The 19,968-nt window shown below is 42.9% G+C and overlaps 1 protein-coding gene across 6 annotated transcripts in view; it reads right to left on the bottom strand.

Moving 5' to 3' along the window:
* SLC39A6 (solute carrier family 39 member 6) overlaps positions 1–16,009 on the bottom strand; it is a 31,952-nt gene extending 15,943 nt beyond the window's left edge. Inside the window, exons 1-6 of one of the 6 annotated variants that reach the window (XM_065584124.1) lie at positions 15,702–16,009; positions 12,769–13,386; positions 9,533–9,713; positions 9,102–9,271; positions 1,736–1,948; positions 637–703 (exon numbers count right to left, since the gene is read on the bottom strand). In XM_065584124.1, the coding sequence (XP_065440196.1) occupies positions 637–703; positions 1,736–1,948; positions 9,102–9,271; positions 9,533–9,713; positions 12,769–13,377 (1,240 nt within the window). In that variant the 5' untranslated portion in view covers positions 13,378–13,386; positions 15,702–16,009. Of the gene's footprint in view, positions 1–636; positions 704–1,735; positions 1,949–9,101; positions 9,272–9,532; positions 9,714–12,660; positions 13,480–15,701 lie in introns of those variants that run through there. The other 5 variants (XM_065584121.1, XM_065584122.1, XM_065584123.1 and 2 more) reach the window with 5 other exon arrangements.
* Positions 16,010–19,968: the final 3,959 nt, after the last annotated feature.

The raw sequence follows: 19,968 nt of genomic DNA, 5'->3' as shown, positions 1-19,968 counted from the left end.
TAAACTTGTACCAGAAGATCTGGACATTTGGTGGCACTCTTGTTCCATGAAATTTTTAAGGTTTTCATTAATGGTCTGATTTTGAGAAATGCTGAATACCTGCAGCTTTCCTCTCCCCAATTAACTTCACCTAGAATTGTGGGTGCTCAGCCCTTCTGAAAATCAGGTCTTCAGGCATTTGAAATATGTAAGCTTGAGACGCATAGACTCTTAAAAATCCTTCCTCCATAGAGTTACAGGTACTATTAGTCTAGAAATTGGTAGATGCATAAGCATCCTAAACTTCTGTAGACAGAAGGGCTTAAAAAGTAGTTTTGATTACTGGTGCTCAATCCTGGATCACAAGGGTAGAAGCTTAAAAATTAAAAAAAAAAAAAAAAAAAAAAAAAACCACATGGACTACTTCAAACTCCTATCAACTTTAAGAAAAAAAAGGTTAAAAATCAACTTACTTAAGGTCAATTCTCTGTATACAAATGTGTATCAAGTTTTTGTTTCAAGAAAGATGTAACTAACCTAGTTACATAGTGATCCAGCCAACAGTAAGTGAAAGGATCAATGAGCCTTCAATAGCATAGAAAAGATTCTTTACCCTTTTGATTGATACAGTTGTGCAACAGTATTACTGAGACTTACGATAATCTGCATCTAATTTTTCTTCATTTGTTGAAAACTTCTTAGTTTCTGCATCTTCATTTTTTTTCTGACTCCAAAAGAAAAATCGAAGTTATAAATATTTTACTTATTTTTCAGGATATACATGAGCAACAACAGTATATTCATAAACTTATGCAGCATGAAAAATCAAGAGGACAGCATGGAGATATCCAAAGAATGCACAATCAGGAAGAGTACTAGAATGTCAGCAGAAGCAGAGTAAAAAGGCAAAGAATTAGTGAGGGTACAGAAGAAAAAAAAAATGTCACAATGAGCAGGCATAAGTATTATTTATACAGAATTACACAGTAACTATAGTTCTACTTTATACTTGAAACACCTCTAAAACCTAACAAAATGCCAATTTTTTACCTGTTGTAGTGTTTAACGCATACTAAAATTTTTTAAAAATGTCTCATTAAAACATGATGAAAACCAAGCATCTGCTCTGCCTGGGAACTATTTGCCCAGAGTTACCTTTCAAAGAGTAAAGAAGTTTAGCTGTAGTCAGGGAGACTGATCCTGCCACCCTCATGAGTATTTCTCACCCATTTTTACACTAGGTAGCTTGCTACAGTGGACACCATTTTGTAAAATATCAACATTTATGCCCACAGTAGTTAGAATAGGAATAACACCAATGACGTAAGCGTAAGGACTACCATAACAATCCCAGCGTATTAACCGCTTGGGATTTTTGGAGGGAGGAGGAGGAGGAGAATGGTGGGGGGGTTTGTTGTTGTTTTAAGATGGCACTCACTGTAGATCAGGTCTTTCACTGTAACTTCAAGATAAACAATTAAAAGATGCAAACTGAATTATCTGCTTGTGTAAGAAAATTAACAGAATTCTTCTTTGTAGGAATATAAATATAGGTCTACTCTGAAGGCATAAAGATGGTTAGGGTCACTCAAAAGTATACTACTATAGACTTATAAGCAAAAACTGAGTTGTGAGCACATTCCTCATTAGTTACCAAATCTAATCAACAAGCCGCTCTCTACAAAAGAGAATTTTAATATCCACAGACACGAATATTACATAGTGCAATGAGGTTTCAAAACGTAAATTTCCCTACCTTTTTCTTCTTGTCTTTAAACTGCTTAATTAAAGTGATCAAATGCTCAGCTAGAAACATGAAATACAGGCCTCCAAGGGCTGTCAGTCCCTTCCATGTGGAATCCAAATAAGCAGTTTCTTCTACACTTTGAAAGACAAGATGCTTGAACAGGGCATCTTCATTTTGTTCAAGTAAAGGTTTCTCGTGGTGATGGTGATGATTTCCATGAGACTAAGGGGGATTCAAAAGAAAAACATTCAAGTTCCACTAATTCAGAACAAATTTCAATACAACAGAAGAAAAAAAAAATGAAAGATGTGCTCTGCGGCTCATTTTTATTGACTCCTGAGACGAATCTCATTACTTTCTTAATGTCAGAAAGAAATATAAATGAAAACAACTCAAAATTGATTAAATGGCCATAATGTTTGTGGGTAAAGGGAAATATTTAAAGAGTACATGCAGACCCAGCCTTCACCCTCTACCAAGTATGTATATGCACCTTTCATTATAATGGTTTACAACATTAGGATGCTCTTGCTAAATCTTCAGCTAGTAGTGGTGGCCCAGACCACCATTTTTACTGCCTCGTCTTTAGCTGACAAAGAAGCTACGAACATTCCTTTCTAATATGGACCACGCAATAATGACCCAAGCCTTTGCCTACTCTCAACAGAGGACCCCATCTCTGGCAGTCTCCCCCATTGGAAGGCTACTAAAACCAGAGCTGTGCAGCTTGGAGAGGGAAGGACTTCTGCTGCCAATATATTTTTGAGGGGGCAACAGCAGTAATTTTGTTTAATATACACGTTGATTAAATGTATGTTTTGAAACAGAAAACCATGTTCACTTCCTATGACAAATAAATGGCTGGTTAAATAGAGCAGAAAGGGTTAAAACAACAATCTGCTAGCTAAAAAAGATCCCCCAACTGAGGCAGATTAGTGTTAAGGTGAATAATGAATAAACCAGCTGACAGAAGCATCATTATGGAGATTGAATTTTAATACCAGAGGAAACAAAAATCTAGGTATTACATTAAAAGTGCTCTAAAAAGACTATTGATTGGCACTAAAAAAAATCAAACTACTCCCTTTCCCATTGTGTTGCAGGTATGCTGGATCTTGGGCAGCAGTTAAACAAGTCAACTCATATCAAGACTACTTTGGGAATAGAGTGTGGAAGTTATTTTGCATTATTTTGTTTGGGGTTTTTTTGGGGGGGGCGGGGGGGGGGGGTGGGAGGGAAGGACAGGCATCCAGAGAGAATAAAATAACACCTATTGAACAGGACAAAAATCACAAGGGAAAATATTTGATAATGATAAATTTTCTAATTTTCACTCTCAGTAGTATAGTAGTAAATTTTAAAGATGGAGATAAAAATTCTAGATTATGTGTCTGACCAGATTTAATTCCTTAGGTCAAATTTTGAGATAGAGGTGTATTCCCCTAAAAAGCCCCAATGCATTCCTAAAGTAGAATTTCTTGTGCAGTATGAAAGAGGAAATCCCCTGAGGTCCAGATTCAGACCTGATATAAGCATGGTACAACTCCCATAAAACACTCTGGATCAAATGCAATAGTGACAAACAGTTTAAGTGGGTTGGAAAATGGTTGTAAACTAGAGCTGTCAAGGAATTTAAAAAATTGCACGATTAATCACACTGTTTAATAATAGAATACCATTTATTAAATAGTTTTGGATATTTTCTACATTTTCAAATATATTGATTTCAATTACAACACAGCATAGAGAATGTACAGTACTCACTTTATTTTTGATTACAAATATTTGCACTGTAAAAAACAAAATAGTATTTTTCAATTCACCTAATACAAGTACTGTAGTATAATCTCTTTATTATGAAAGTTGAACTTACAAATGTAGAATTATGTACAAAAAATAACTGCATTCAAAGAAAAGAAACAATGTAAAACTTTAGAGCCTGCAAGTCCATTCAGTCTTACTTCTTGTTCAGCCAATAGCTCAGACAAACAAGTTGCCCCACAATAGGAGAGAACGCTGCCCACTTCCTGTTTACAGTATCACCTGAAAGTGAGAACAGTCATTTGCATAGCACTGTTGTAACCAGCGTTGCAAGAGATTTATGTGCCAGATGCACTAAAGATTCGTATGTCCCTTCATGCTTCAACCACCGTTCCAGAGGTCATGCGTCCATGCTGATAACTGGTTCTGCTCGATAACCATCCAAAGCAGTGAGGACCGATGCATGTTCATTTTCAACATCTGAGTAAGATGCCACAAGCAGAAGGTTGATTTTCTTTTTTGGCGGTTCGGATTCTGTAGGTTTCAGCATCGGAGCGTTGCTTCTGAAAGTATGCTCTACACCTCGTCTCTCTACAGATTTTGGAAGGCACTTCAGATTTTGCAGGGTCAACTGCTTTAGCTATCTTTAGAAATCTCACATTGGTACCCTCTTTGTGTTTCATCAAATCTGCAGCAAAAGTGTTCTTAAAATGAACATGTGCTGAGTCATCATCCAAGACTGCTGTAACATGAAATATATGGCAGAATGCGGGCAAAACAGAGCAGAAGACAGTCCTCCCCCAAGGAGTTCAGTCACAGATTTAATTAACGTATTCTTTTTTGGAATGATGGCCGAAGCACCAAGGGGCATACAAATGTTTAGCATATCTGGCACGTAAATACCTCGCAATGCTAGTTACAAAAGTGCCATGCTAACGTCTGTTCTCACATTCAGGTGACATTGTAAATAAGAAGCAGGTAGCATTATCTCGCGTAAATGTAAACAAACTTGTTTGTCTTAGTGATTGGCTGAACAAGAAGTAGGACTGAGTGGATTTATAGGCTCTAAAGTTTTACATTGTTAAGTAACTGCACTCAAACAAAACAAAACAAAAATCTACATTTGTAAGTTGCACTTTCACGACAGATTGCTCTACAGTACTTATCTGAAGTGAACTATTTCTTTTGTTTGCCATATTTACAGAGCAAATATATGTAATAAAAATAATAATATAAAGTGAGCAGTCAACTTTTCATTCTGTGTTGTAACTGAAATCAATATATTTTAAAATGTAGGAAAACATCCAAAATATGTAACAAGTTTCAACTGGTATTCTATTGTTTATCAGTGTGATTAAAACTGATTGTGATTTTTTTAATCCTTATTACTCTGAGTTAATCACGTGAGTTAACTGCGATTGACAGGCCCAGTGTAAACATTAAAGTAGTGTAGCTTGTACTAAACTATCATTAAGTGTGAAAAATAAAATGTATCTTGAACATCAAAGGACACAGGAGCACAAAAAGCAACTTTCAGGAGGGTGCAAGATAAAGCAAATCAGCCTGATAAAAGGGTCAGAGCTGTTTTTAATCATGACCTGCTTTTCCTGCTCCAATCCCTGGTGTGAGAGAATTACCCTTATTTTACCCATCCACCTACCCACCCACTGAATGCCAAATCCGTGCAAGTTTTACTACCTTAATATATGCACCCAAGTTCCTGTCCCAGTTATGGCATTGCTGAATTTAGGCCTGAAGGCTAGTACTGAGTAGCACTTTTGTACACAAGAAGAGTGCTATTGGAGGTTCTTATGAAGAAGTGTATAGGAATTAGCAGCAGTGCTGCTTTTGTTGCTTCTTTTGAAAATTTTCAAATTAAGATACATTAGCAACCCCTTAATTGCAGCAAAAGTATGGTTCAATCATCATTGAGAATACTGCTTTCACAAAGCCAGCCTTCCATGAGGTTTGTAAGTAAAGAACATGCAATAAAGCACGCTGGATTTTTAGGATACTTGCACCCCAAGCGCAGAGGCCAAGAGACAAGTGCCTCCAGAATTAACTGAATAAAATTAACTGAAGGAAAAACCTACACATACAAAAAGTAAGGCTTTCAACTCACTGGATAACACTTAGTTTTACTGATGGCGTGTACCACAGGGTTGGACTGTCCCTGTACTATAAATCTGGTTCAGATTTCCCTAGAGGCAGAATTTTATAGTGATCTTAGTCCAGTTTCATTCAAAGTTGAGTCTCTTCAACCCCATCACATGGGGTAAGTGGCCTGGTACTAGTCCTCTCCAAGTGTTGCGTTCCCAGCATTTCTCAGATGCTCCATTCAGAGGATAAACAGTGTCAGCATTTGAATGTTGCAATTATCTCTCTCCCCTAACACTGGAAAGAGATAATGGAGCTATTTCTATTTCTCAAAATAAATCAGGAGGTGGGGGAAGAAGATGAAAAGGAAAAAAAAATACAGAAAGGATTTTAAATTACTGATCTACAAGGGCAACTTGTGTGTGAGGGACTGAGTAATGTACAAGAACACTGCAAACCAACGCATGATGGTGCAGTTACATGCATTGAGGGAACCCTAGGTCAGATCAGAAACAGCAGCTACAGTTTTACATAGATTATTCAAAGGTAGATCAGGGGTTGGCAACCTGCGGCATGCGTGCCAAAGGCAGCACGCGAGCTGATTTTTAGTGGCACTCTGCTGCCAGCCAGGGTCCTGGCTGCCGACCCCGCTCAGCCCGCTGCCTGCCTGGGTTAACGGAACCCCAGACCGGCAGCAGGCTGAGTGGGGCCGGGACCCCGGCTAGCATGAGCTGGTGGATGGAACCCCAGACTGGCAGCAGGCTGAGCCGCTCAGCCCGCTGATGGTCTGGGGTTCCGGCCGCCGGCCCCTTGCCAGCGGGGTCCCTGCCACCGGCCCCGCTCAGCTGCCAGCCTAGGCTACCAGCCGCCCACAGCGCTCACCCCGCTGCCTGTCTGGGGTTCCAGTCGCCAGCCCCTTGCCAGCTGGGGTCCAGGCCTCTGGCCTTGCTCAGCCCGCTGCAAGCCTGGGGTACCAGCAGCTGGCCCAGGGCTTTGCTCCTGGCCTGGGGCTTTGCAGTCACCCCCAGCTGTGGCCCACTGGCCCCAGCCTGGGGCACTGAGGGGTGCAGACAGGGACAAGGGGGGGTGCAGCTCAGCACCCCCATCTTAAAAATGGTTCCAGGCTTGGATATTTTTAAGTCCTGGTTTGCTGCTTATATCAGATCATGTCTGTGTTTGACCTTGTGCGTGCCCCCTGTCACCATTTTTTCCCCCCACTGAGAGTTGAGGGGAACATTTGACAAAATGGCAGCTCCTAAGAAAGCAAAGTTAGATGTCCGTTCATTTCAGCCTTCTTGGGCAGACATTTGGATTTATTGAAAAGAAGGACTGTGCTGTTTGTGCTTTCTGTTGTGAAAATGTTGTTTGTTGCACATCAAGTGTTCAACGACATTTTGAAACGAAGCATGAGAAAACCTTTCTTGATGAAGCAGACAAGACGGAATCAATCAAAAAGGCAGTAGCAGGATATGAGAAGCAAAGAAGTGTTCTTAAAAACATAAAAGTGTGAGTAAAAATCAAGCTACAGAAGGAAGTTACAAGATTGCACAGTGCATTGCAAAAAAACGGAAAGTCATTTACAGATGGGGAATATATATAAAAAAAAGGTTTTCTTCAGCAGTTCAGAGATTTTGGTCAATGATTTGCCAAATAAAGATACGATCATATCTAGAATAAAAGAATTGCTTGTCTCAGAACAGTTGAGAGATGCAGAACGAAATGGCAGAAAAATATTAAGGACAAGCAGACGACTGCATTAAAAGACACAGCAGTGTTTAGCATTGCAGTTGATGAGAGCGTGGATATAAACAACGTTCCACGTTTGGCAGTTGTTGCAAGATATTGTGCTTCCGATGAAATCCAAGAGGAATTTTGTTGCCTAAAACCCCTGCATGGCACAACAAAGGGGGAAGATATAGTGGAAAGTTTTGTAAACCATTTTGAAGAACGAGGAGTTGACATCAGAAAAATATTTTGTGTGACAACAGATGATGCTCCTGCCATGGTTGGAAAACAGAAAGGATTTGTTAAGTTACTTGAAGATCAAATTGGCCGCCCAACAGTCAAATTTCACTGCATCATCCATCAAGAAAACCTGTGTGCTAAAATTTCTAATTCAGAGCTTAATAATGTGATGAATACAGTGGTGCAAATTGTGAATTGCCTTGTTGCTCGATCTGCTTTGACTCACAGACAGTTTCAAGCACTGCTAGATGAGATGGATAATGCTTATAATGACATTCCACTTCACAGCAACATTTGGTGGCTAAGTCGTGGCAAGGTTTCGGTGCGCTTTGTAAACTGTTTTGATGCCCTTTTGTCGGAAAAAGGACAAAACTATTCCGAACTGGATGATAACAAATGGCTGTGTAAGCTCATGTTTCTAACAGACATCACCGCTCACCTAAACGAACTCAACCTCTGTCTCCAGGGTGCAGGGCAAACGGTTCTGGAACTTTATGAAGTCTGGAAGGTGTTTGTTGTAAAACTAGCAGTTTTTTCTTGGGATATTCAAACTTCTACTTTCCGCTACTTCCAACAAATAAAAGAGCTACCAACACGTTGCACTGTCAGTGTCAATGAGATTGGAATGTACATGCAAGAACTGGAATCAGAATTTTCTGACAGATTTCAAGATTTCCAGCGATTTGGCCCAATGCTTTCTTTTCTAATTAAACCTGAGAAGTTCAACGAAAGCGACTTGGATTTGTCTGTATTTCAGTGGATGGGTGTTGAAGATTTTGAAATGCAGTTCATTCAGTTAAAAAGCTCAGAATTGTGGGCATCAAAGTTTGTAGATCTGTGGAGTGCACTTGAAGCTACTGAGAGAGATCACGGGGCCTCTATTCTGACCTGTTGGACGTCCCTGCCAGTGAAATTTAACTGTTTGAAAAAAAACTGCGTTTGCAATGCTTTCAGCATTTGGATCCACATACCTGCGTGTACAGGTATTTTCACACATGAAATCTGTCCTCTGACCCTCTCAGAGCCAGTTAACAACTGATCACTCAGAAGCCTGTGTGCAGCTTAAAGTATCCAAATACGGGCCAGACATTGGAAAACTCAGCAAGGAAAAGCAAGGACAAGGATCACACTAAACTGATAAAATCTGCATTTTAATTTAATTTTAAATTAAGCTTCTTAAACATTTTAAAAACCTGATTTACTTTACATACAACAGTAGTTTAGTTATACAATATAGACTTATAGAAAGACCTTCTAAAAACCTTCAAATGTATTACTGGCATACAAAACCTTAAATTACAGTGAATAAATGAAGACTTGGCACACCACTTCTGAAAGGTTGCCGACCCCTGAGGTAGATCACCTTTTCTTATTAGGTTAATACAAGTTTTCTTTAATGTCAATAAACCACTAGGTTTGGTAGACAGTCAAACCTAGTGTTAGTAGGCTTCCTAAAGCACTTAACATTGATAATGAAGTAATAAAGCCATATTTCACTATCATTTTTCAAGTTAAGATGAATGACTTAATAGGAGTAAAAAAAAATACTTACATGTGGAAGGAGATGTAAAAAAGCATCTCCGCTCAGAGTCCCAACAGCCAGTGACACAAGGAAACTTAGAAGAAACTTGAAAAATACACGATTCATCAGAGGTATCAATATAACACCCAATAAAGAAAGAAAACTGATGATGGAGATTGATATAAAACCACCAATCCAAGCTGGTAAGAGAAATACAAAATATATCAGATGATGCTTGCTTTCTTCAAAACACTGATTTAGATGTTAATAACTTAGAAAATCCCGAGGATAAGGGTGTCTAGAAAGAACTCTTTGTACAGCACATAGAAAAGTCAAGTATTTAAGAAAAAAATAACAGTTTAGAATCTAAATATTTATATTAGCTATAAAAAAAGCAAATTTCAAATTTGAATGATTGTTGGTAAGATTTATTCTAAATTTAAAAAGAAATTAAAACCTACCTATTTGCAAAGAATTGCTTTTTGAAGGGCTTTCAGCCTTTTCACTAGCTGCATGCATTATGCAGAATTTGCCATCAATCTGGTTAATAATTGCTGGACAAAGATAGCTGAATTCTGTAGCAGTCAACAATACTTGTGTACTTATTCCATGAGACGTCATCAGTTTTGATACATTCAAGCACTGCAGAAAGAAAAAACATGTTTAAGATTAATAAGAACAGAAGTACTATCACATCCTAGAAAAACTGCAAGAGTAGTCCAATACCAGTTCAAAATACAGCAGCACCTCCCAAAAGTAGTGAAATCCATTTTAGCCAAGGTTGGTAACAAGGTGACTTCAGCTAAATAAACGTTTGCAAGTTTTATTCTGAAATAAGTGTCAATGCACACGCACCAAAATAATTAAACCTATCAGTTCACACCTTTTGTTGTTTCCGTTCAAATTTGTGCATAGATGGAAGCAGCCTCTATTCACTACACTCTAACCAAGACGACAGCTATCATTGAAGACTTTGAAATCCAATCTCCCTCAAGGTTCTATCCTTTCTTGTGTCTACAATACATGTTGCACACAGCCTGAGGGAGGTGGACAATGCATAGCAGTACATGCGAGGGATGTGCTGGCCGCAGCTTCCCGCCTCCCCCATTGGCCCGGGACGGCAAACCGCGGCCAGTGGGGGCCGCGATCAGCCGAATCTGCCGCGTCAGCAGGTAAATAAACTGGCCCGGCCCGCCAGGGTGCTTACCCTGGCGAGCCGCGTGCCAAATGTTGCCGACCCCTGGGCTAGCCTCAGCCTCTGGACTGGATGCATGAGCTGTCTCATTCTTAACTGAAGGAAGACAGAAGTCATGCTGGGGGAAGAGGTCATTCTTCTGAGAGGCTCACAATAAATCTTTTCAATCACACCATTTCTATCGAAAGCCATGTTCTGAACACGTTTCTTCATGCAACTATCTTTGTACTGCACTACTTGCAGTCTTTAAAGTCTAGTAATTCCTGTTTAGTACGGCTGCCAGCCTTGTTTCTCCTCTGCTTGTGAAGAATGCAATATGCCTGAATACTGAATTCAGAATCTGTGATTATGTGCACACATACACACCCTGAATTATTTAGCTTAGCTACCTCCAGTGGGGTAAACAGACTTTAAAGAGGCCCTGCTGATTTTTAAGGCCCTTAATGGTGAAGGATTTGGCTGTAGGAAAAGCTCTCATTACAGTGGTTTTATTTAGTGACACCAGCCAACAGGTCCATGAGCATTCCTTTCCCCTTTTAAAAAAGCAAGAGAAAAGATATTTTATTTTAATTTCGGTTTGTCTCTACAAAACCTCCCCAACCTCTTAAGAAAAGAGGTAGAATCAAGCCCTCACTAAAAAAAATTAAAAAGTATGTTTGTGATTGGGTTTTAATAATCTGTGCAACAGTTCCAGTGGAAGGTAATAGTGGGGTGAATATTTACATACTACTTTAATAAAAACCAGATACTTCAAAATTAATTGGACTTATAATCAAAAACAGAAGTCTTCTTTTTGGGAAAAAAGCCTTACATTTTACAGAAGAGGACAATGAATGACAACTACCATGTCCTTATTAAGGGCAGGTTTACACTACAGTGCTACATTGGTACCGATGCAGCTGTGCCACTGTAGCGGGTCTGGTGAAGACGTGCTATGCCGATGGGAGAGCACTCTCCCATCAGCATAGTTACTCCACTTTAGCGAGAAGCAGAAGCTACGTCAGCGGGAGACATAGTGCCAGTGTGGACAGCGCACAACTTGTGTCACTTTGGGGGGGTGCAGAGGAGGAGAAGAGGGCTTTTTCACACCCCTGAGCAATGTAAGTTATATCGACTTAGGTATTGCTTAGGTAATGTAGACCTGCCCTAAGAAGCAGGAGAAGTTAGGATAGGAAGAAACTTATGCTGCATTGAAATGCATGGGAAAAGCATTAAAGACACTGAAGGTTTTTTGTTTTGTTAAGTTTCATTACACTTAAGGCTTCCAACTAAATTTTATTTTATTGTCAGAATGGTTTCAGGAATAACTCAGTGCCTGTATGTCCCTTCTAGGCTTCAAGCCCCTCCTAGACCTCATAATTCCCTCAGATCATCTGCTTGTCTTGACCTCAGGTCCATCCCACCTAAACTTCACTGTCTCAAAACCAAGCTCCAACTTGAAAATACATGGTAGCAGCAAGGAAGTGGAAGTGAAATGAGAGGAGGATCATTTTTCAGGGACAAAGATGCAAGTATCTACAACAGCTCTAATTACAGAAGTAAAGAATGCTTAGACAGCAGCTTTCACCAGAGAATGAGAATGTTTTACAAAGGTGATTATTTCCCCCATTTTAAAAGGGAAAAGTTAGGTACAGCAAGACTTATTTGCCTGATCACAGAGCAGTAAGCCACTTGCAGAGTGGTGAACAGACTTTAGGGCTCCCAACCTCTAGAATACACGTTAATACTAGATTACATTTACCCAAAGATGATTAGTAAATATACATAATGAAACTTGCATAAAATCCATACTTAAGTTCCCAGGCCTCTCATTGATTTCTACGTAGGATGAATTACTTTCTGTCCTAGCCTTTTACTTCCAGCAGAAAAATGTAAGCCTACCTGGAATAAGTTCAGCAACATGCATGGTTATAGAAATGTTAAACTTTCAAAAAGTATTAAGTATTTGTTTTTAATTTTTTTTACTTATCTACTCTTTTCTACACCATAAGAAAACTTAATTGTTTTCCTATAACAAGCATCAAAATCTTTCACATACTTGTGTCAGAAGTTAACTAGTCTTAAAATGTTCTCTTAAAGAGAGAAACCAGAAGGAAAAAAATAATAAAAATCAAACCCAGTATACAAACCAGAATGCACAACTATCCTCTTGTACCTGGGCACAACATGGATAATAATGTAACATTCCTACTGGAGTGTAAAATTATTACATAGCAAAATTATGTCTGTGTATATTTCAGATTTCACACACACACACACACACACACTTACTTAAACACCAAAGCTTGCATCAAGATTCCTAGAAGTTAAATGAATGTCTCTGGAAGACAAACCATGCTAACACACTTCTAATGGGCATATGCCGCCAAGAAGAGTACAGAACATTAGTCTCACCTCTTGTGTATTTTGGTTTTTAAATTTAGAATACATGTAACTCCCTCTTTCAGATTCCCTTAGGGAAAGAAGTGATTCATTAGCTTTTCCATTAACAAGTAAACTCACACTGCTGCTTTCTGTAACATTCATGGCACTGGGGCTGGTTAGACTTGTATGAACAACAGGCTTCACTGCTCTGATTTCTGAATTCTGTAATACAGGATTGCCATCTGTAGCAGTGATGTTGCTAGATGCAGTTATTCCCATAACAGTGTTTTTGTTGCTTATCAAGTTCTGCTTGTGCTCAGCATTTTCTACTCTTTGTAATTCCTTTGCCTGACCATTACTAGGACCTTTATTTACACCACCAGATTCATGATTTGGGCAATCTGTTCTCTCAAAGTTTTTGCTTAGCATAACATGGTTATGATGAAGATGGTGATCATGATCGTGGCCAACAGTGACCCTTTTCACTTTATCTATTCCTATGTTTTGCAGCAACTTTCTAAATCCTTCAATAGTCAAAGTACTGTTCTCCCCATAACGATGGAAAAGTTCCTGAAGGTGATGCTTCTGCATAAGTATTGCCAATTCAGTGTTGATACCAGCTGCCTTATCTAGAATGAATGTCTCAGAGGTCTGTGCAATAGTAGCTAGCTCTACTTCATGACGGTGACTTTCGCAGAACAATACGGAAAATGACAAAAGAAAGGCCATCAGCAGCTCATTCTCCATTGCAGCTTCCTGTAAAAAAGGAATGACAAAAGAAAGTTGAGACAGCACATATGTGCTGTAGTGCAACTCATTGGCTAATTTAGCTTAACTGAATTATTACCCGAAAAGGTGCCATAGCAAGAGGAGTATTTTTAAGTTTGTGCTTGGACAGATCAAGTGTTGAAACCTGGCTTATATTGGTTTAGCTTGTTGGTAAATTTACAAGAGGCAAGCTAAACCAATATAAACCAGTGAGAGAGAATCATCACGCAAGAGTTCAACTAGTTTAACAAAATTGGTTTAAAGTTAAATTGGTGCAACTTGTGTTTAGAACAGCCCTGTAAGATAGCGTTTGACCAAACTCAGCATTGCAGTAGGGGGGCACTGTGCTGCTGAAGATTTTAGAAGATTTTAGATCAGTGGTTTTCAACCTTTTTTTCTGGCGACCCAGCTGAAGAAAATTGTTGATGCCTGCGACCCAACGGAGCTGGGGATGAGGGGTTTGGGATGTGGGAGGGGGCTCTGGGCTGGGGTAGGGGCTCAGGTCTGGGGGTGCAGGCTCTGGGGTGGGGCTAGAGATGAGGGGTTTAGAGTGCAGGATGGGGCTCTGGGTTTGGGGGGGAGGGGCTGGGGATTGGGGTGCAGGCTTACCTCAGATGGCTCCTGGTCAGCGGCACAGCAGGGGTGCAGAGGCAGGCTTCCTGCCTGTCCTGGCACCACGGACCATGCTGTGCCCCGGAAGCGGCCAGCAGCAGGTCCGACTCCTAGGCAGAGGTACACAAGAGGCTCTGCGCAGCTGTTTCCTGCAGGCACCGCCCCCTCCCCCCAGCTCACATTGGCCAGGAACTGGCCAATGCGATTGCGGAGCTGGTGCTGGGGCAGCACGCGGGGCCTCCCCGGGCCTAGGAGCCAGACCTGCTGCTGGCCACTTCTGGGGCACAGCATGGTGTCGGAACAGGTAGGGACTAGCCTACCTTAGCCGGGCAGCACCACCGACAGGACTTTTAACGGCCCGGTTGGCGGTGCTGGCTAGAGCAGCTGTGGCCCAGTCCCTTCCATTTCGCAACCCAGTTCTGGGTCGCAACCCATGGTTTGAAAACCACTGTATTAGAGCAATGTAAAAGCAAGATCCTGAACTCCTCATCATTAAGACGTCATGACATACCTAATAGAGTCTGAATTCATTTTCTACATAAATTAAGACTTATTCCTACAGTTGGCCTAACTTATACCTGTAGTTTCATTTTGATAGAATAATCTCCATTTTTTGTAAATGATTGTGTAGTATTGCTGTGAGCTATTAAACATTACCACATTTCACTTCAAAGGTGCAGATAGAGATAAAATGATATAGAAACATGTACAAATGTAAGTTTGAAAGTGCCTTTGATCCTTTGACCAAAAAGTTGCTATAAATATTTGTAATGTTTTATGCAAATGTTTTATTGTCAAATACAGTATTTATATGCTGCCTAACATTTTAAATCAGTATTATGTTACAGCAAAGACTACACATTTTTGAAGCCTGCTATTGCAAATAATTACACCTAAATGTAAAGTTACTCCTGTGCTGATTCCCACTAACTATAATGAAATGCCATAATTTTACACATCATGGGACTACTCAGATGCTTTATTTGAAGCCTGTGCAGGAGCATTTGCAGTATTAGAATCTTAGTTTAAACGTAGACAAAGTGTTTACTTCATATTGTGGAGAAGTTGCCCCATATGCTCCATGGACACTGAACACAAAATACTCAATTAAGTTTCCCACTGAATATGGACAACAGTAAAACAGGTTAATTTTGAAGTACAAATCTTGTGTCCATTTCTTATCAATCTAATGCAACTTTCCTCCAATTATCTCCAGTGCCCCGGACCAATCCCCTACTGCATCTAGTCCATTTCTAATATTAAACAAATTGCAAAGAGATGAAGCCAGCCCTAGAAAGCTGTGATTAAGACGACACGTTAATTGCACACATGACAAACAACAGCGCCGGGGCTTGGGGCCTATCACCGAGTACACTAAGGCAGATGCGGCCCCGGGCTCGGCGAGTAGCTCAGGGGCGGCTCGGAGAACACTGCAGCTCTCTGTACAGCGGGAGTGAAGCGGGGCCGAGACCCCCACGCGGGCAGCCGGGGGGGCTGGGGGCACGTCCCCAGGCAGGAGAGCGGCCTCCGGGGGGCTTCGCCCCGCTCAGACATCGTCCGCCCGCATGCGGGGAGCGGCTGGGGCTCGGGGCCGAGGCTCGCGGACCGGCCGCAGTGGGAGCCGAAGAAGCCCGGCACAGGCGCGCCAGCCCACGTGGCCTCCCCGGGGAGTCACGGCCAGCAGGCTCGGCCCGGTCCCGCCTCCCCTCACACCGCTCCGGCGGGGACAATTCACCTGGTCTTTCCTCTTCCGGCTTTGTTCACAATCACAGCGGGACCGGCGGAGTCCAGACCTGGCCGGCCAGCCAATCAGGATGTAGTGGAATGTCACAGGTTGACTCTGAGCCAATGGGCACAGGAGTCGCGAGCCCAGTCCCCTAGCGGCATACACAGGCCACGCGCCGGGTTGGGCGGCAGTTGAGTGAGCGGCTCAGGTTACGCGTACGCGCTGCCCTGTCTCGTTTCCCCTGGTGCCGCGAGCCGCGTCGGGTCCGTTCCCTGGCGCGGGGTTCGGCTGCTCGCGCGTCCCCCTCGGCAGCCGTGGGCGGGGCCGGAGACCCCCTGGGCGGCCGTTACTGCCCGGGCGACCCCGCGGAAGGCGGAACGGCCCCAGCGCGACTGGGCTGGGCCTGAAGGGCTGCCCGGTTACGTGCCGCGCTCCGGCGGGGCCGCTCGCCCCACAGTCCGGCCGGGCACGGAGGAGAAACCTGCCTGGGCCCGTGTCCGCTCGCTGGGGAGCTCCGCTCGCTGCCCGCCTGGCCAGACGCAGGACCGGGCGCTGGGGACAAGCTGGCGACTGCCTCGCTGCTGCTCAGGGCGCGGGGGAAGGCGAGGCGCGGAGGCAGGGACGTTATAAGGCGCGGAGCGACTCGCGGTGCCGTGGGAGCGGCCGGCGCCTGCTGATCTCACCCTCCCGGCAGCCAAAAGACCTGAGGGGGGAAGCCGAGCCCCGCCTCGGCGGCCCGCCAGCGCCGCAGTCCAGGCCTTGCCGCCCCCAGAGCCGTGGGGTGCAGCTCCGCTCTGCTGGTGGGCTGGTCCCTGCCAGGCTGGAGGCTGGCTGCGGTGTCGCTCAGGTCCCAGTTCCACATTTGCCTTTGTAACCGGCGGGTTGGACTGTGTTCAATTTAGGGTGACCCAATTTCATAAGGACAGACCCGTTATTTGGGGCTTTTTCTTATATAGGCTCCTATTACCCCCACTCCCTGTCCCAAGTTTTCACACTTGCTATCTGGTCACCCTAGTTCAATTCAAGCTGAAGTTGTGCTTTCCCCAGTTTAGATCCACATCTCCCTGAGACAGAACCAACTCAGCAAAGCCTGACTTCAATATTGTGATGTCTGCACAGCCTGTGTGGGGCATCTCAAGTGGGCTTGGAAGAGTTCCCCCTCCCCTCCAAGCCCTAATCATGTTGTTTTTAAAACGTGTCTGTAATTTATTTTCTAGAATTTATTCTGATTGTTAGCTGATTATAACTAACACAGGTTGACCTAGCCACATCCATTGTGTTTTCTTTAGTTGTCTGAGCTGAGGAGAGGTTCCTTTTAATATTTTTGGGAGGGTGGGAGTTGGGGGGGAGATATTTGAGTGTATAGGGTGAGGGTTTTTGAGAAATGACTTATAAATAATGTAACAGTTCAGGGCACCTGCACCTGTATTCTCTGATCTTTCGAGGGCACCCAGTCTAGGCTCCTGGACCCTCAACCATCTCCTCACCTAGGCAGAGACCGGCATCTCTCTCCCTCCTGACTAGGTTTTTTCCCCAGGCTGCACAATGCCCTGCCTACACTATGATATCACCAGCAAGCCAGACTGCCTGAACAAGTCAGCATCTGTGCTTTACTTTCTCTTCAAAAGCTATTAATGTAATTGTTAGCAGTTACGAGTTACCACACATTTCTGCTAAGAGAGCACATTTTTCTTAAGGTGAAAGCATTACAGAGAAAACAACAAAAAATCTACCATCATGCTAATAAGCTTAGCAGAGATCACCGGCCCATTTCCAACAAAGGCTGTGGTAAAGGAGTTAGTCCTTCAAAACACCTTGGAGTTTTTCTGTGCTTACAAATTCATAACAGCCTCAGCTCAGAATAAGCATACTGACAGAGCAGATCAGCCTGTTTCTTTATAAAGCTTTTGGGCCTTTGATCTTAAGATTCTGGGCACAGGTAATTAGTAGACAATGGTCCCTTCCTCAGGGCATAGCTTCAAAAGTCTGGGGTTTGTGCATAACTGGCAAAATATATTTGCACTAACCTTCCCATAGCTACTTCCCAGGAACTCCACATGCGATGTCCCAAATTACCATTCTTGTCTGCCACGTTTAATACAGTCTGTTGATCGTTAAAGTGCACAATAATACATAATATTTGCATTTAATACAATGGACTGCAAAGATACTTGAACTTAATTCAATAATGTTTTTCAAGTATATTGCAGGAAATTGCCATAGCTGTCACATTTCCTCCCCCAAGACTTCAGTGTAACTAGGGTGCTTGAGCAGCATCCTGGTGAAACCTTGACTTATTTCCTGGATAGATTTATTTCCTGGGATGTTGTTTCTGACATGACCTTTATAATTTCACATTTCAGCTATTCAGATAAACATTCTGCTGGCAAGCTCCTTCATAGAGAATATCAGGATTGGAAGAGACCTCAGGAGGTCATCTAGTCCAACCCCCTGCTCAAAGCAGGACCAATCCCCAGACAGATTTTTACCCCAGTTTCCTAAATGACCCCCTCAAGGATTGAGCTCACAACCCTGGGTTTAGCAGGCCAATGCTCAAACCACTGAGCTATCCCTCCCCCCGCGACAGGCTATATCCTTCAAAAAAAATCTATGGAGTCATTTGATGTTTGACAAACATCCTGCATGATTTCTCTCCTTAGAACCTCTGAGCTCTTACATGCCTTTTTTAACCTTGTTCCCCCAAAATCTTTGGGTGTGAATTTGAGACCTGATCCTCAGATTCCCACATCCCATGCAGCTTTTAGGGAATGTGTGTGGTGTCCCTTTGTCCCTCAAGGGGTCAGCTGCCCCAGAAGTAGCAATTCTTTGGACCAAAGGGAGTGAGGAACAGCTTCCTCCCTGTGAAATGACTTTCAACCTTGCACTGCTTCTAATAACAGGGGGATTGGGCAAGACAGGTTTTTCTGACCTCCCCTACAGCCAAATTCATTTAACCCAACTCCCCAGAGGTCAGGGCCCAGGTACTCCAGTGACCTTACCTCAGCTTCTCTTGGGAGAGGGAAGGAGTATTGATCTCTTACCTCACTGGTCTTTTGATCCCCACGTGTAGAGTCAAGGTGAGCAGAATTTATTCTCCCATCCAGCTTAGTTCTTTTACATTTTCACAGACCATCAGGCAGTTGGAGGCTGTGGGAAGAACTCCCTACTCCAGGGCTCTCAAAGTCCTGGCCCCCCGGGCCATCTGCAGACCGAGAACCTCCCCAGTGCAGCCCACAGAAACTTTTTTAAAAGTTCTTTCATCCGGCCCTCATGGCTGCTGGCTGAGGGGGGAGGGGAGCGGGAAGGAGACACCCATGCAGCCACCCTGCTGGCTCTGTCTGCTGCAGGCGCCGCCCCCTGCAGCTCCCATTGTCTGGGAGAGAGGGATAGAGATACCATCACTAGTTGCCGGGCAGAGTCAGCCATGGAGGCAGCATCACTAATTACCAGGCAGAGTCAGCCAGGGCGGCATGAGTGACATTATTGGCCCGCTGGGAGGATTTGAGGACTGGCACTGGCCCTAAGGTAAACTGAGTTTGAGACCCTTGCCCTACTCCTTCCTGCTGGTAGTTACCTTTGTCGTCTCTCAAGTGGCTAATATAAGAACATAACGGCCATACTGGGTCAGACCAATGGTCCATCTAGCCCAGTATCCTGTCACTGACAGTGGCAAGTACTAAAGTTTCAGGGGGAGGGTACAGGACAGATGGAGTGATGCACCTGTTTTCCCCTTCTGGCTTCTGGTAGTCAGGGTTGCCCCAAGCACAAAGTTAATAGCCATTGATGGACCTATCTTCCATGAATTTATCCAGTGCTATTTTGAACCCAGTTATACTTTTGGCCAACACATCTCATGGCAAAGAGTTCCACAGGTTGTGCATTGTGTGGAAAAATAAATCCTCTTGTTTGTATTAAAATTGCTGCCTGTTAATTTTATAGGGTGACCCCTCTTTTTTGTATTGTGGGAAAGGGAAATAACACTTTTCCCACAACATTCATTATTTTATAGACCTCTATTGTATCACCCTTTAATCATCTCTTTTCTAAGCTGAACAACCTTAATCTTTTTAGTCTCTTCTTGTATGGAAGCTGTTCCATACCATTGATCATCTTTGTTGCCCTTCTCTGAACCTTTTCCAGTTCCACTGTATCCTTTTTGAGATGGGGTGACTAGAACTACACTCAGTATTCAGGATGTGGATGCACTATAACTTTATATTTTATATAAACAG

This window comes from Chrysemys picta, chromosome 2 (genome assembly GCF_011386835.1).
Source record: "Chrysemys picta bellii isolate R12L10 chromosome 2, ASM1138683v2, whole genome shotgun sequence".
In the NCBI taxonomy this organism is placed as follows: Eukaryota; Metazoa; Chordata; order Testudines; family Emydidae; genus Chrysemys; species Chrysemys picta.
The sequence above is the reverse complement of the archived record's forward strand: the minus strand, read 5'-3'. Positions and strand labels throughout refer to the sequence as shown.